The 15,015-nt window shown below is 34.4% G+C and overlaps 1 protein-coding gene across 4 annotated transcripts; it reads right to left on the bottom strand.

The window, feature by feature from the left end:
• Positions 1-1,077: 1,077 nt before the first annotated feature.
• Positions 1,078-14,933, bottom strand: LOC120196109 (cleavage stimulation factor subunit 77-like). Of its 4 annotated transcripts, none has more exons than XM_039197988.1 (22): positions 14,389-14,933; positions 14,230-14,292; positions 14,033-14,142; positions 13,800-13,900; positions 13,286-13,347; positions 13,047-13,187; positions 10,146-10,274; positions 8,904-8,950; positions 8,285-8,345; positions 7,056-7,176; positions 6,855-6,913; positions 6,704-6,772; positions 6,268-6,408; positions 5,908-5,972; positions 4,970-5,066; positions 4,312-4,371; positions 3,922-4,074; positions 3,355-3,421; positions 3,164-3,265; positions 2,259-2,456; positions 1,742-1,936; positions 1,078-1,315 (listed from the first exon to the last, which is right to left on the bottom strand). In XM_039197988.1, the coding sequence occupies exons 1-22, from the start codon at positions 14,446-14,448 to the stop codon at positions 1,152-1,154; spliced, it is 2,265 nt and encodes a 754-aa protein (XP_039053919.1). In that variant the 5' UTR covers positions 14,449-14,933; the 3' UTR covers positions 1,078-1,151. The 4 variants fall into 4 exon arrangements, with proteins under 4 accessions (XP_039053919.1, XP_039053918.1, XP_039053920.1 ...); XM_039197987.1 differs by having other exon boundaries at positions 3,164-3,268; positions 3,358-3,421; XM_039197989.1 differs by having other exon boundaries at positions 2,259-2,447; positions 3,164-3,268; positions 3,358-3,421.
• Between the last annotated feature and the right edge of the window lie 82 nt (positions 14,934-15,015).

The raw sequence follows: 15,015 nt of genomic DNA, 5'->3' as shown, positions 1-15,015 counted from the left end.
TTTAAATTATAAAAATATATTTAATATAATGGTGACATGAGTTACCATCTAATTGGTGAATTAAATTTATTTTAGGACCAAGTGATAAAATATATAAGTATTGAGGATTAAATGTATAATTATACCGATTTTATTAACTGCCACGTCAGCATATCCGTAACCGTAAGTGGCTTGATTGAATACAAGTAAATAATTAAATAATATAATTGACAATTGAAAAAAAGTAAAATGTCTAAATAATTTGGTGATAATGATATAATTTACCCATAATTTTATGTAGATGAAAGATAGGATCTTGAGCGGATGTTGACGGTATTTCCCCTACTGAGCCGACTCTGTTCGTAGTTAAATTGATATTTTATTCGATATAAGGAGATATTTCGAGATACATAGTCCTTTTCACTCGTCTGCGAACATACAAACCACATTATAAAACAGCAGATAAACAAATGGCAACCAAAGCTTCTATTTAGCTGACTCCTCTAGTAATAGTCTTTTAGTAGCAAAAATCCCTTTCAGGAAATCCAAGACAAAGCAACATTCACTAGCGAAAGAGCACAAAATGCCTCAAGGATTACAGTTTTCAGCTGATTTATCGACCGAACAAATACTGGCGGACAGGTCCCGAATATTGGCGTCGGCGAAAATAGAGAAAGGTATAACTTTGTTCCTAGCAGCCGTAATGGTCGGAGATATCATTGGTAGAAGCACCACGGCCATTGCAACCGAAAGTAAAGCAAACTTCTTGCATTCCGTTTCTTCTAGCAATTAGTTCTTTTAGTATAGAGTATGGATGGATCCGTGTTGTCACCCAATACTCTTTATATAGGCAAGGTGATTATTTTAACCACTTAAATGTTTATCAACTAAGCTACTAAACTTTCAATTTGGTTTCAATCAAGTCACCGGAAATTATCTATTAACAAAATCGAAGACATCCAATTAAGCAAATTTGTTTAATAACATAATTGATCCTCATTGCTTAGTTCTAAAAATTTGGTTTCAGTCAACCTTTTCTGAATAATCTAAATGATGATATCTGTTCAAAATCTTTTAAATAGATAAAATATTAAGATATCATCCGAAAATCTGGTAATTTTATTTTCATTTGACAAATACAGATACACGTACAATTTTACAGAAATAAAGGGTTAACAGGTACTGCCAGAGAGATCCCCAGAGATGGCACTTCCATAAGAAACTGATCCAGTTTGAGAAGCAGAACCCCCTCTTGCTTTCTGCATTTGTCTTATCCTGAATGCATCTCTTGGCAATGGTTGGCTTTGAACTGTCGTGCTTTCATCCTCCTCTTGCCCTTCAAAAAGCAAGAAAAACGATAACAAGTCATGCCTCACGCGCCCTATGTTATCCGGACTCGGTTTAACTATAGACGCATCCGACACAGTTTCATCCTCTTGCCTTACATAAGGATGTGTCCGACTCGAATATAGTTAATTTTCAACAAATTAGACTGTAACTAGCACCCGTGTAGGGAAACGGAATGGTCCTTCACAGGTGCATTCAGTTTATTTCTAAAATTTTCGTATAAAGAATTTATCCCCATTCCCATGTCCACATATGTTGTGGATACTTCAGGAAAAATAAAGAGTCGGAGTAACACAGGAGAACAAATCGGGATTAAATTCATTTCAAAAGAAATAAGAAAATCTGCAGGTGATCCTCGACGCATACGATACTCTATTAAGGAAATTCATAACAGGAAATATGGCACGAAACTTACTGTGTAGATCCTTTCTTTTACCAAGCTGTCTTCTGGGAATCGGATGGGACTTGCTTGAACCAGAAAGATCACTTGTGCTAGGTGCAGGACCAGCTGTCCTTTGAGATGGAAGGTTCATCGATTTTTTTGTCTGGCCAGTTGGGAAGTCATTCTGCAAACAAATCGACAATACAACGTCTACATTTGGCGACGGACCTGAAACCAATACCAAAAGAAATGAAAAACATTAAAAAGGTATACCCAGGTGACGAACACTCATACCCAAACCCCAATAACATAGTTTGGGAAAAAGAGGATATTTAAAATGGAAAAAGAGTGCAAAACAAATGATTTTCCTAGGGTACCAGATCAGCAGGGACTTAAAGGTCACACAAGGAAAATTCAAGCAGATGCACTGTTGAATTTCATCATTGAGATGTTGCATTAGATCATTAATTCAAATACAGATTATAAGTTTATAACGATCGACATTAGATATTACAGGATGAGCAACTGCAGTTGGAGTTTGAGAGATTACCCTCAACAGCAGGCAAGCTTGACATAAATGCTATCAAAGCAGGTGGTGTTGCTTTCAGTACTTCATCAAATGCATTGGCTGATCCACTGTCTAACATGGAAACTGAGGGATTTATTAAAGGATTTGAAGCTGCCCCTACAACACTAGCCACGGGATTCAACAAATTGGAAGCAGTAGCGTTTGAAGGAACTGTGGTTCCTACATTCGAACAAGTTCAGTCAATTAGGTATCTACGATTTTAATATGATTCCACATGCTCACATTTCAACGTTTTAGAAGGTAAAAACATGATATATGACAGTCGGATCATGTCAATCGCCAGAAGCTAAAAGAGTGGAACTGCTAAAAGCTGACCATCTTAAAATCTTAAAAGCCATTGAACTTTTCAAGCCCAAAAGAATAGTAAAGTAGTATAATTAGTTATTCGTATCAGGCATACATTTTCAACATCTGACCCCCAATTTTCTCAAAATTTTCCCTGTTCTATCACTTGAAATGGGGAAATGACACAAAGGGAATGGAAAAGGAAACACCATTACATCATTCTCTAGAAAGGAACCAAAACTATTGCATGTAGATTAGTCAAGACTGTAATTAAAAAAGCACAAAAACCTTAAGTTGCAAAGGAAACTAGAAAAGCATTGGAAATAATCACATGATTATTGAGGCTAATGAGGTCTAATTTTTTTTTACCGAAACATAGGCCTGTTTCATGCATAAATGTATATGAGCAAGTAAAAACCATGATTGAACAAGATGACAACATGAGGTACTCCATCCTTCATGGTTCATCTAAGTTGCTATGGGAAATAGAATACCATTGAAAACAAACACACAACCACTGAGGCATATATTTTTACTGAAGTAAAATCTGGTTACTGAAATAATGATTCCCGAATTAATACCATGATGTTGCTTTGGATCATAAATCACCATCTGAGACGTATCCGGATGCAGGACTTTCAGAGAAGCAGGTGAAATGCCTATTGTTGCTGACGAACTCTTATCTGCATAAATGAAAACAAGAATTAGCCCAATGAATATTAATAGTAGCTAAGATATCAAGCTGGAACAAGAACAAGAGCAAATGATTTACCATTAGCTGCAGATCCATTAGAAAGAGCCGACTTCTCCCCTTTCTTACCATTGATTTTAGCGAGCCACTAAAGAGAATATCAAAGGGCTTCTTAAATTAGCAAATACAATTTTAATAATTCAAACATAAAGATCATCATAACTTGTAATGCTTAACCATACTCTCTATTACCAGAAATCATTACCGTCAATGTCAATCAAAAGATTATAGTTCATGTTCTAACAAATCAACAGTTATTCTGTCAAGATTTCTAAAGATTAACCCCAGCTAAGTATACAAATCAACATCCTTAATAATTTTCTTACTCCCGCAACTGATTTATTGCACCTTATGGAATGTTTCATCTATGAGAAGCATTTTCTGCCCAACAATAAAAAGTAAGAAAAAAAGAAATTAAACAATCAAAATGCAAAAAGGGAATGAAGTAAAGGCATCACTGAGGACTTCAATAATGAACTCACCACAACTACATGTTATTATTTGCACATAGATCAAACAATGAATGAAGCAAGCAATATAGAGTGCAATCCATCTAGAATAGAGGTGGTAAATTCAGATAGGAGTAACCTCTGGTTGGGACAAGTGGTAAAGTTCCTTGGAGGAACAAGGCCAGAGGTCCTTGAAACTGTAGCGTGATATAAGATCTTGTAGAGAAGTCTCCAATGCAGAATCACCCTCTTCCCTTGTTCCAGAAAGAGCTTCTTTCCGCCTTTGCTCAACCTACATGGAGAAAACAATAGTTCTGGCTCTTTTTAGTGGGAATAAAAACACCTTTCCCTGAGGTGATGATTGAGGGTTGGTATTTAAAATACAATTGAAGATATTGTCCAACAAAGATGACCCAGACCAGCTTCAAAAATAAAATCTATAGCTCCTCTATGCATCAGGAACAAGGATATAAGAAATTTTTAACAGCTATAAAAAGGATTTAAGTATGATCCAACAGAAAAAAGCTACCTTCAACATGCTAGCTAGATCACCATAAGTTCTCTCAAACTGGGTGAATCGTTTCCAGACCTGCAAAGAATGGCAGTGTCAACTACTAGTTACTATAATGCTAACAAATTGTAAGCAGAAGTTGCAAAACTCATAATTTTATAAACGAAGTACAAATTAGTCTTTTAAGAAAATAGGTATATTTTGAACCGACACTCGCACCTGACTCCGAGAAACATAGGTTCTAACCGCACATAAAGTCCGTAAATTTCTCTTGAAAGTGCAAAACAGTAAAATAAATTATGTGGCCAATTTTCCCACAGCTGGGATAGCTAATATCATTTTTTCCATTTTCATGTTGGAATTTAAATTTGATAATACTTGAACGAGGGTTACTAGCAATGATTTCCAGTAAATTTAGAATAAACCAGAACAGGGATCTGTTCTTGCATTCATCTAGTTGTAGATATTGATAACTGTTTAGTTTTATACTAACTTAATTCAACTTAAACTAAACTGTTCAGAAAACTTGATGCTTCTCTAATTCTTTCCGTACTATATACAACGAACTCGTGTGTGTGTGTGTGTTTTGGTGTGGGGGGGGGGGCGACAAATTTTAATATGATCATCCAGTATGGTTACAACTAAATTTTATTTATTATTAAATTCAATATAGTACCTCAATAGATTCTTCTTGTGGTAGTGAGTTTAATGCTCGCTCAAATAATGCCCGGATGTTTCTGTCATCATTCAAACAGGACAAAAAATCCGCATATCTGCACATAGTATTTAGAGGTGTCTTTATTCATATTGCCTGAAATTTATTGCAATGAGAACATAGAATCATATAGTATAGTAATTCATTACACAAAAATATTACAACTTCACAACCTCAAACCACCTAAGGCACACTAATAGGCAGCACCTGCAAATGCACTAATGTAAAGTGGAAAGCAGAAAAATTGGTGATGCAGCAAATAACAGTCTTTTATGCACAACAATATATTTAATATTTTAAAAAAATAACTACAAACTGCATAACAGAATTTATATTTCAAATGGGCCTTCACCACTAGAGCCACATGCAATGCAAGAGAAATCACAAGTGCGATTCCTATCTCTTGTTCCTCTCGACAACAAAAAACTCAATTTCACTAACTCTGTAGGATTAGAAACTTAAATTGAGAGCTCTAAAACTAAAAGACAGGTTCACCCAATTACTCTCTGACTTGGATGATTTGCATGGCATTAAAACTTAATAAGAGTAAACCACCAACTACAAAAATAATGGTCCAAGTTTTTCAGAAATAAAATATAAAATTGAACATATCGAGTTCTCTCTAATCAACCCCAATGAAAAGGAACTAAGAGGTAATTAAACAAAACCGAATTTAAATGATGCAGTTTGAAGGTAAAACTCTAGTCCGGTTAGTCATTGAAGCAACAAGGGCAAATATTTTTTTTTGATAGGAAAAAAAAAATATTTGCCCTTGCTGCTTCAATGACTAACCGTGAGCATTTACAAGAAAATATCAAAGAGAAGCAAAGTCCTAAAAAGTATTCCACGAGGCAATGAATTATAGTACACAAATAAAAACAATGGAACAATAAACATACTCTAGGATGTATAGAGGCTCATGCATAAAATGTTTCATTCCTGCTTCAAAAACATTGTGAGCAACCTGCATAAGGAATAGTAATAAAAAGAAATGTTAATAGTATTTATTTTTGTAAATAAATTATACATGTGGCAGTTTTTTGGCAGCCAATAGTCAATTGTTTGAACCAATGTAACTGACAATAAACCTCCAGAAACTATGGTTGTGGTGGGAGAAGAAACATACACTAAAGGAAATAAATGGTTCTCACAGTCATCTATGTTCCTTTGTTCCACCCACTTCCCACCCATAAGCAATGTCATATTACAGGTAAAGTCAAGTTTTTTTTCCCCTTTTAAAGGAAATGAACAAATAGCACCTTTGGGTCCTTGTCAAGACAAAATGCCATCAATGCATAAGCAACATAAACATGGTATGTGCAACCAGGTGACTTGCGAGCATCTAAGAAATACTTGCGAGCTGCTTCAACACCTTCATTCCTTCTTAGAAACCGAATGAACTGCAGAAGAGAAAACATATGAAATCAGTCATTAAACTAAAATAAATCTGAAGTTATGAGTAAAATGTTTTCAACTTCTAGTCTCTTAAGTGCAAATATAAAATTTGGAGAGGTTTAAGCTCCGATTAGAAAGAACCTTAGTTTTAATCATTTAATAAAACAATAAGCTTGCTTAATAACAAGGATGCAATTTTAGCAGAGTCCTAGTTCTTGCACTGTACCAAAATAATATTCTTAGCATTACCATTACTATATTGAAATCACAATTATATTTAACAACCTACAACTTCCTTACTTGTATATGCGCTAGTGCTGTAGTCTGAGCAGCATTCCCCAAAATGCTTTCATATAACTTCTTTGCAGACTGCACCAATGGGGAAGCAAATCAAAAGCAAAGAACCAATAGTTCAGCAACGTTAAGTAGAAATATTGAATAATTTTCATACTGGGATTGCTCCACGTGATTCCTCTAGTTCTGCATATGCATACTTAAGCACTTCTGAGTCTGATAAACCAGAAAACAGATGGAAGTTATAAAAGGTAATGGAAGCAAGGAGCAACAGGGCTACTCCAATAAAAGGCTAGATACACAAGTCATCAGAAATATTCTGAACAACTTTCTACCTAAAGAGAAAAGAACCAATTACCAGGAAGAACCTTCAAGGCTCGCTGAAATACCTTGACTGCATCATCCATGGAGCCACTTTTAGCATGCCATGTGGCATAGTCATACCATATATCAGGATAGTGGTATAAATACATCAGACACTGCATATGTGAGAATACAGCAATCGTCATTGGTAAAGACAAAGGATGAGAAAAAGAAAAACATACAGCAAGAAAATAATAAAGACAAGGAAATAATAATAAATCTTTGCATATATGGATGAAAGCGCTAACAAATAAACAATGACCAATGGTCCCTAGGTTATATAAGTGCCAACAATTTTTCTTTGAAAGAAATTAATATCAAAATCAGGTGAGAAGAACTTATAGAACTTTTTTTTTCACTAAATAGATTAAAGGTTAGTATCATTTGAGAATATTTCAATCCTTTTATCTATTCACACATGAAAGCGTATTAGACCTTTCTCGGTGAGGGCCTGAGGCACATTTGATCAGCCACACACCTGACCACCAATATGAACTTTTGGCAAGATAGAAAAAAAGCTCACTTGAATGAAATTCACTTTACTTACTAAGAGTAAAAAGAATAGTAACAAACTCTCTACTTCTCACAAGGAAATGCTGGCATATAGACAAAAAAAATGAAGAGAAAAGAAATTCTGCATGTTTAATAGGGTCAACGTGGATCTCTCTTTAAAGTTTCTAGACAGAATTGTATGTTCTACGAACATTACACATATACACACAAATATATCACTTGCATGTTAGTTGATGGCCCACTCCTAACATAGCATCTAATATGGTCAATGCATGTGGCTACACTAAGGCACAACAAGCTTAAGAAAAGCACTTCGCACCTGTTGAGGTGAAGTAGATTTTTAATCTACTAGAACCAGTTACTCCCTTAAATGAATATGATATTTGAACCCATTTTCATTTTTCCTTCTTTTTGTTCCTTGATCAAACATAATCTTAATAGCTTCAGCTTTTGCGTTGTATAAAGCTTTCTTGAATGCAAAATGCTATTGGAAAAATTGTACAATAACTAACTGCAGACAGAAGCTAGAAGATAACTGTTAGTTCAACTCCATAGATTTCCCAAAAATAAGCTTAAGTGCACTAATGAAGACGATGCTATATAGAAAAATATATCAAGTTTAGACATAAGTGGGAGAAAATGAATATCATATATGTAGTAGCTGAAAGTAGATATATCAATCATTAAATGAAATATTGAGCATTCAACTACCTGTTCATATGAGAATATAATTCGCTTATTGGAGGCGCTGTCTATCCTTTGTGGATTTCCTCTGAAAAACACGGTTAAAGTTGAGATTAAGGATGTACATAGTATAATATTCAAGAGTGTAGGGACAGATGCAATGTCATCCCACCATAGTATAAGCCTTCAGCTATTAATGTTTAAAATATATACAAAAAATTGCAGTCTAACTCTAAAATTATCTTATTACAGGCACATGCATAAGGGAAACTGATGTTGCAAACCACTAGAATATAATGATTTGTAAAACAAAAATGATACACATAAAAGCAATCAGTGAATATTTTCTTTATTCTAGTACATTTTCCACTTAACAACAGAAATTGATGGCAGTCCACATAACTGCTCAACTTGTTCCAATTCATATGATTATGGTCACTAGAACCAAAAAATTCAACAGCCAAAAACAATGAAATAAAAGGTAAGAAATCATGGCTCATATCATAAATCATAAAAATCATTATTTTCTTAATAAAAAACAGTAAATTTCTAGAGAGGTAATGCGCAAGTCAACTAATCTTTTACAAGGTTGAAATTAAATCACAAAAAAGGGCAAAAGATGTAGAAGGAATGCTTTATGTCTTACTTCTCAAAAGCTAAAAGCTTCTTCCATGCAACCCATTGCATCTGGTCCTGTAGGTAACGATGAAATATTAGGAGGGAAAAAGCCAAGTAATACTTCAATGAAAAAGGAGTATTCCGATATTAAATATATGCAGCTCTCCCAAACTATTTGTTCTTTTGAAGCTTTTTGCATGATATTGCTATTTGTATGCACATAAACCTAATCATATTTGCATCATAATTTAGAACTTTCCAAGCCTAATTTAGTGGTTGTTTTATCTAACCCAGCTACAACATGCAAGCCATGCCACTAACTAAAATAAAAAATTTTAAAACAAAGAGGAAAAGGCAGATCAAATGCTGAAGCCTTGATTTAGCACATTTCCAGGGATAAGAAATTTTTCAAAACTTGCATACGTTATATTAATTGATCATAAAGAACTAATTTTATGTTTGTTGGTAGAAGGTAAATCTCATTTTTTTCAGACTTCAGTTAAATTTTGAAAAGTTTTGTTGAATATTAGCCGACACAAATGCAAAGGCTCAAGGCCTTCTTTCTTTTATGCAAGTTTTGATGTTAATCTGCTGGCTAGTCTTAATTTGTTCCAAGAGAGACAGAAATCACTTTATTATTTAAACAGAATCCATCATCATACTAAGAGTTCACAAATTTAGAAACAACATAGCAAGTTAAGATATAGATCATGTGAAGCAATCAACTCCAGGTTTTTTTTCTCAAGGAGTTTAGCCCTTAAACCTAGAATTTTTTTTTATCTTCTGTTTCTTCATCAATCTCAGTAGTTCAGAAACATAAATTCAGATCGGCAACCAAATTTAGTTGCTACCTCGCGAACAATAGAAATAAGTAAGATTTTTTTTTCATTTCTCACCTTTAAAGTTTCATATGAGAATGTTGGATTAATATTTCTACGTGATACTAAACCAGAGTTGTAGCAAACTCTAACCAAAATCACAAACAACAGCCAAAGTTCCACTTAAACAACAAATTTCCAGAAATCCTGGTTTTATTAACAGTAACCTAACACAATGCCTTGTTATGGTCATAATTCTTTTATCTTTCTTTACATTTCACAATTCTTGAGTTGCATCAGAGACTCTTGTTTCACAGCAGTTCTATAATACAATAAGCTACCCTTATATTTCTAATCCAATTATAAGAGTACGTACAAAACATTGAATTTCAAAGAGCCAATAGAAAAAAATGCAAGCCAAAACAAAAAGGCAAAAATTCACAGGAAATTACCTTGCAGGAGTTGGTAGGTGGTACGGCAAGCATATTCCAATCAATTTCATCGGCATATTTCTTTAGTTCCTTATATACAGCCCTTGCAATGGTATATTTTGGTTGATACTCGGAGAGAAGTCCTTTGGCCTGCCCAATAAGATAACGAGGACAGTAATCTCCACAAATTTACATAGAACGCAAGCACCAGCATCAAACCAGAAACTATCCAGCCAAATATATATATATATATAGATTGTAGCCGCATAAATTAGAGTTTTATTGTATTAATTATTAGAGATTTATTTGATTTACTTTGTACTCTACATCTGATGTAATTTTTTTTTCGATAAGAAACTAGGCCTCATATGAAATATTCCAAAACGTTTACGTGGAACTTTAAATCTGAAATTTATGAAATATTCTAAATGAAAGACAAATCTAAAACTGATGAAATATTCCAAAACGTTTACACTATGGTAGAAAATCAATTTAAAATCCATGTTCAAGCCCTTAAAACTGATAAAATGTATCTTTCTAGGTTACTCTACTAAGAAGAGCTACAAATGTTACTCTCCAATCACTCAAAAAATATATACTTTCATAGCAGTTACCTTCCTTGAAGTCAACTCTTATTTCCCCAAGTCTGAAATTCAAAGGGAGAATTCAAATGAATTTCATTTTTGGGACAACCTTAAAACCTTTCAACCCACACAAACACCTTACCATCCAAAAGAACTTGAAACCACCAAAACAAATCCACCCTCTCCACAACAAACAACCTTTCCAAAAAATAGCAACACCTTCCAAAACTCCTCAACCACCACCCTAAACTCAGCTTGAAACACAAGAGCTTCGTGTTTATACAAGGAGGGAAGGAGCTAACGGGAATCTAGAGAATACTATACAAACTCAGAACATGCCAAGAACTGGAAATGAATCCTACTGTCTCAGACATTGACACAGGTTTGGAGTCTTCATCTAGTGACTTATGTTCCATTTATTGATGATTCTAATCTTCCTATTTCTTATATAGAGGGGAGTAGAAAATGCACAAGTCATCCTATTCAGAGGAACATTGCTTATGGGAAACTAATGCCATCATTCAAAGCGTTTACTATGTCACTAGACAGAATTCAGATCCGAAAAACCGTACAAGTAATGAAAATTTCAAAGTGGAAGAAAGCAATAGAAGAAGAAATCAAGGCCTTAGAAAATAATAATACATGAGTCCTAACTGATCTACCTCCAGAAAAGAAGGCGTGGTAGGGTGTCAATGGATATTTACAATCAAATATATTTCGAATGGAAGTGTTGAAAGATTCAAGGCAAGACCGGTGGCAAAAGGATTCACACAATCCTATGGAATTAACTAACAAGAGGCCTTTACACCAGTAGCAAAATTGAATACTGTAAATGAAGATTGACCCCACTTTCAGTTGGAGATTAAAAACGTTTTCCTAAATGGAAACCTTGAAGAAGATGTCTACATGAAAATAAACACAGGCTTGAAAAAAAATACTCTAACCACCACCAAGTTTGCAGATTGAAAAAAAAAATCATTGTATGGCTTGAAGCAATCACCAAAAACTTGGTTTGACAGATTTACCAAAACTTTGGTCAAAGATAAAAGCAGTGTCAGTTTGATCACACACTTTTCTTAAAGATGTCACTAGAAAAGAAGACTATTCTCATAGTGTACGTAGATGATATCATCATAACTGTTGATGCCACTAAAGAAATCAGTAAATTAAAGGGTCTTTTAGCTACTGAATTTGAAGTTAAAGACCTTAGTTCACTCAAATATTTTTGGGAATGTAGATAGCTAAATCAAAAATCGAAATTGTTCTCTCTTAAAGAAAGTACATAATGCATTTACTCGTTAAGTTTTACTATTTTGGGATGCAAGCCAACCGTACCATGTTGAGATGCAAGCCAACCAAGACACCTATGGATCCAAACTTAAAATTAAGGATTACATGAGAATTTCAGTAAACAAAGATCAATACCAGAAGCTTGTCGGTAAGTTAATTTATCTATCCCCAACTAGACCAGACATTGCTTTTTCAATAAGCATCAACAGGATTTTAAGGTATCTCAAGATGAGACCTGAACACATTGATTTTCAGGAAGAATGAGAACCGCAAGGTAGAATTTTTTTCTGATGCTAACTGGGCTGGAGAGTTAACGACAAAAATCCACAAGTAGCTACTGGGAAAATTTGGTTACATAGAGAAGCAAGAAACAAATTGTGTTGTCAAGAACCAATACTGGAGCAGAATTTCGAGCACTAGCACTTGAAATTTTTGAAAGAATGTGAATACAAAGATAGTTAAAGAATTGGAATTAGACTTCAATGGACAGTTTAAGGTACAAAGCGGCAGCAAATCTGCCACCAGCATTGCCTAGAATCTAGTCCACCATGACAAAACCATACATATGGAAATCAGCACACTCCATTTCATAGAGGGCTAATGATGGTTCAATTAAATTAAACTACGTTCCTACACAAAAATAACTTACAGATATCATCACCAAGGCCCTCTCAAGAGCAAACTTTGATGAGATCATGTCTAAATTGGGACTCTAAAACATATACTCACCAGCTTAAGTGAGAGTGTAGATCATAGACCCATAAACTAGAGTTCTGTTGTAGTTTAATTATTAGAGTTTTATTTTCATTTACTTTACAACTAATCTAATTAAGAGATTAGATAAGATTAAATAGAATATTAATTAGATTAACTTCACTTCTAATAGGACTCTAAGTTAGAGTTGTATACCCTATTGTAAATCTGTTTATATAAGACCTAACCTATGTAGTCATTTTCAATGAGAAAAATAATAGAGAATACAATCCAATCTCTGTTCCAAACTATATTTTTTATTTTCTACAATATTCACCATGATGCAAAAACTTACCAGTTGACGGCTAACAGAATTTTCAAAATTCTCATAATCCTTCCATAGTTGTTCAATGTGCTGTGTCGGAGTGACAATAACTCTCTGGTAAGCTTTTCGCACTGCAGTCATTCGTTGTGACTCTTCCTGAAGGTTGGAAGCCTGCAAACCATCTTTCTTAGGGGGGAAATAACACACACATATACATGGTAAATGGAACTTTAGGGTAATGCAAAATCCAGGGAAACAACTTCACCAACCGGCAGTGATTTTAAAAAAGCAATGTACTCCATCAATACGGGTCCGGATGCTATGTCAGCTCCTAAAAGCATACACATCATAAACATGGAGAATTAGTTTTCTGAATATGATATAAAGTATACTACATAGAACATTCAAGCATGATGGAAACCCTAAACCCAATGTAAATCATATAAGAAAATATTTACCGACTTAGAGGGTTGTTTTAGATCCTTTGTAGTTTGGAACTAAGGCGCCTTACCTAGCCACACAACAATACAGAACCTACCACGCATTCTAATTCTCTCATCAAAATTATCTAGAGATATATTGAAAGGCAATCTCATAAACCACAAGTTCACCTAGTAAAATGTTGTGATATGTAGTTTATGCACGCATGCATATACACATGTGAGCGCAGCCACACACATACGTTCCATTTTTACTTGTAAAATTCCTGAACTAACAAGAAAAGCAATATGTACTGCAAAAGAGGAAAGATAAAAAGGTTTGAAGGTTCAAGAGAAAACAAACCAACATAGCTAAGCATAAAATCAAAAGCCTTTCGAGTCTCTTCTTGACCCTCTGCACCTTTCTTGTCATTAACCTTCCTGATGAACCGAATATAACAGCGCCTGTAAAACCAATAGAAACACATAGAAATAAGCTATAAAAGAAACTGAGTGAGAAGACATTTACCAAAGAGGATAAAAGGTTGGGTCTTTTTTTACGATGTAATGAAAGGAACTGAGTGATAAGACATTTACCACAGAGGAACATGAAGACAATTCAACAAACAGCGACTAAAGATCTGTCTTGTAGCATCGTCATTATTTACTACCATCTGTGCTTCCACATATTGCCTCCAATATTTTGCCTAAAAATTTTCACGTTCACAAATATATAGAAACTTGATCAAACTGAAATTCATATTAAACAAACAAAAGAAGAAGAAGAAACTTACAGCAGTAGGAAAGATCGATAAGAGTTGTTCATAAATCGGTGCCGCCTGTGTAATTGGCAAATGCTAATCCAAAGAAAAACAAAAGCAATAAGCAATAAGAAGATTTAGAAGGACAGTGGGAGATGAGAGATGGAAATTAAATGAAAAAAAACGGCGAACCAAGGCACTCTTGGCGAGAATTTCAGCAGACTCGACGTTATATTTATCAACGGCAGACATGGAAGTGGGATTGTGATCGGAAGCTTGGGTTTCAATTTTTCTGTTTATTTATTTTTGAGCTAGAAAATATAAGTAATCAATTATAAAAACTTCTACTTCCTTTGAACTTAACGGATTGAATTATTTTACTCAGAACTAACTGAGGAACAAGGATAACCAAGATTGACAAAAAGAAGTTAAAACCATACCAAAATTTAAGCAGAAAATCGCTATTAAAATCCACCCAATTTCAAAAAATCAGAAACCCCCAAAAAGCTGGAATCGGGGCTTTTAGAAGTGATTTCCCACAGCAAGATCTAGGTTTTCAAACAATTAAAATAAATGGGGAAATATGTGAAAAAATAAACAACTAAACCAGTAAGAATAAAGAACACATCGAGAGAAGAAAGTGTGAAATAAAAAAAGCTTAAAAGACGATGGACGATGGTCGATGGCGATATAGCCGGTGCAAGCGGCGGCGAAGTTCGGTGAAATCTGAGGATGGAATGGCGGGAAACAAACAATAGAAAAAATTGGGGATTAGGGATTTTATAAGTTTATTTAGGGTGAACTACAAATATGGTAATT

Source organism: Hibiscus syriacus, unplaced genomic scaffold (assembly GCF_006381635.1).
Source record: "Hibiscus syriacus cultivar Baekdansim isolate YM2019G1 unplaced genomic scaffold, ASM638163v2 tig00117026_pilon, whole genome shotgun sequence".
In the NCBI taxonomy this organism is placed as follows: Eukaryota; Viridiplantae; Streptophyta; class Magnoliopsida; order Malvales; family Malvaceae; genus Hibiscus; species Hibiscus syriacus.
Note: the sequence above shows the minus strand (reverse complement) of the source record. Positions and strands in the feature narration are given on the sequence as shown.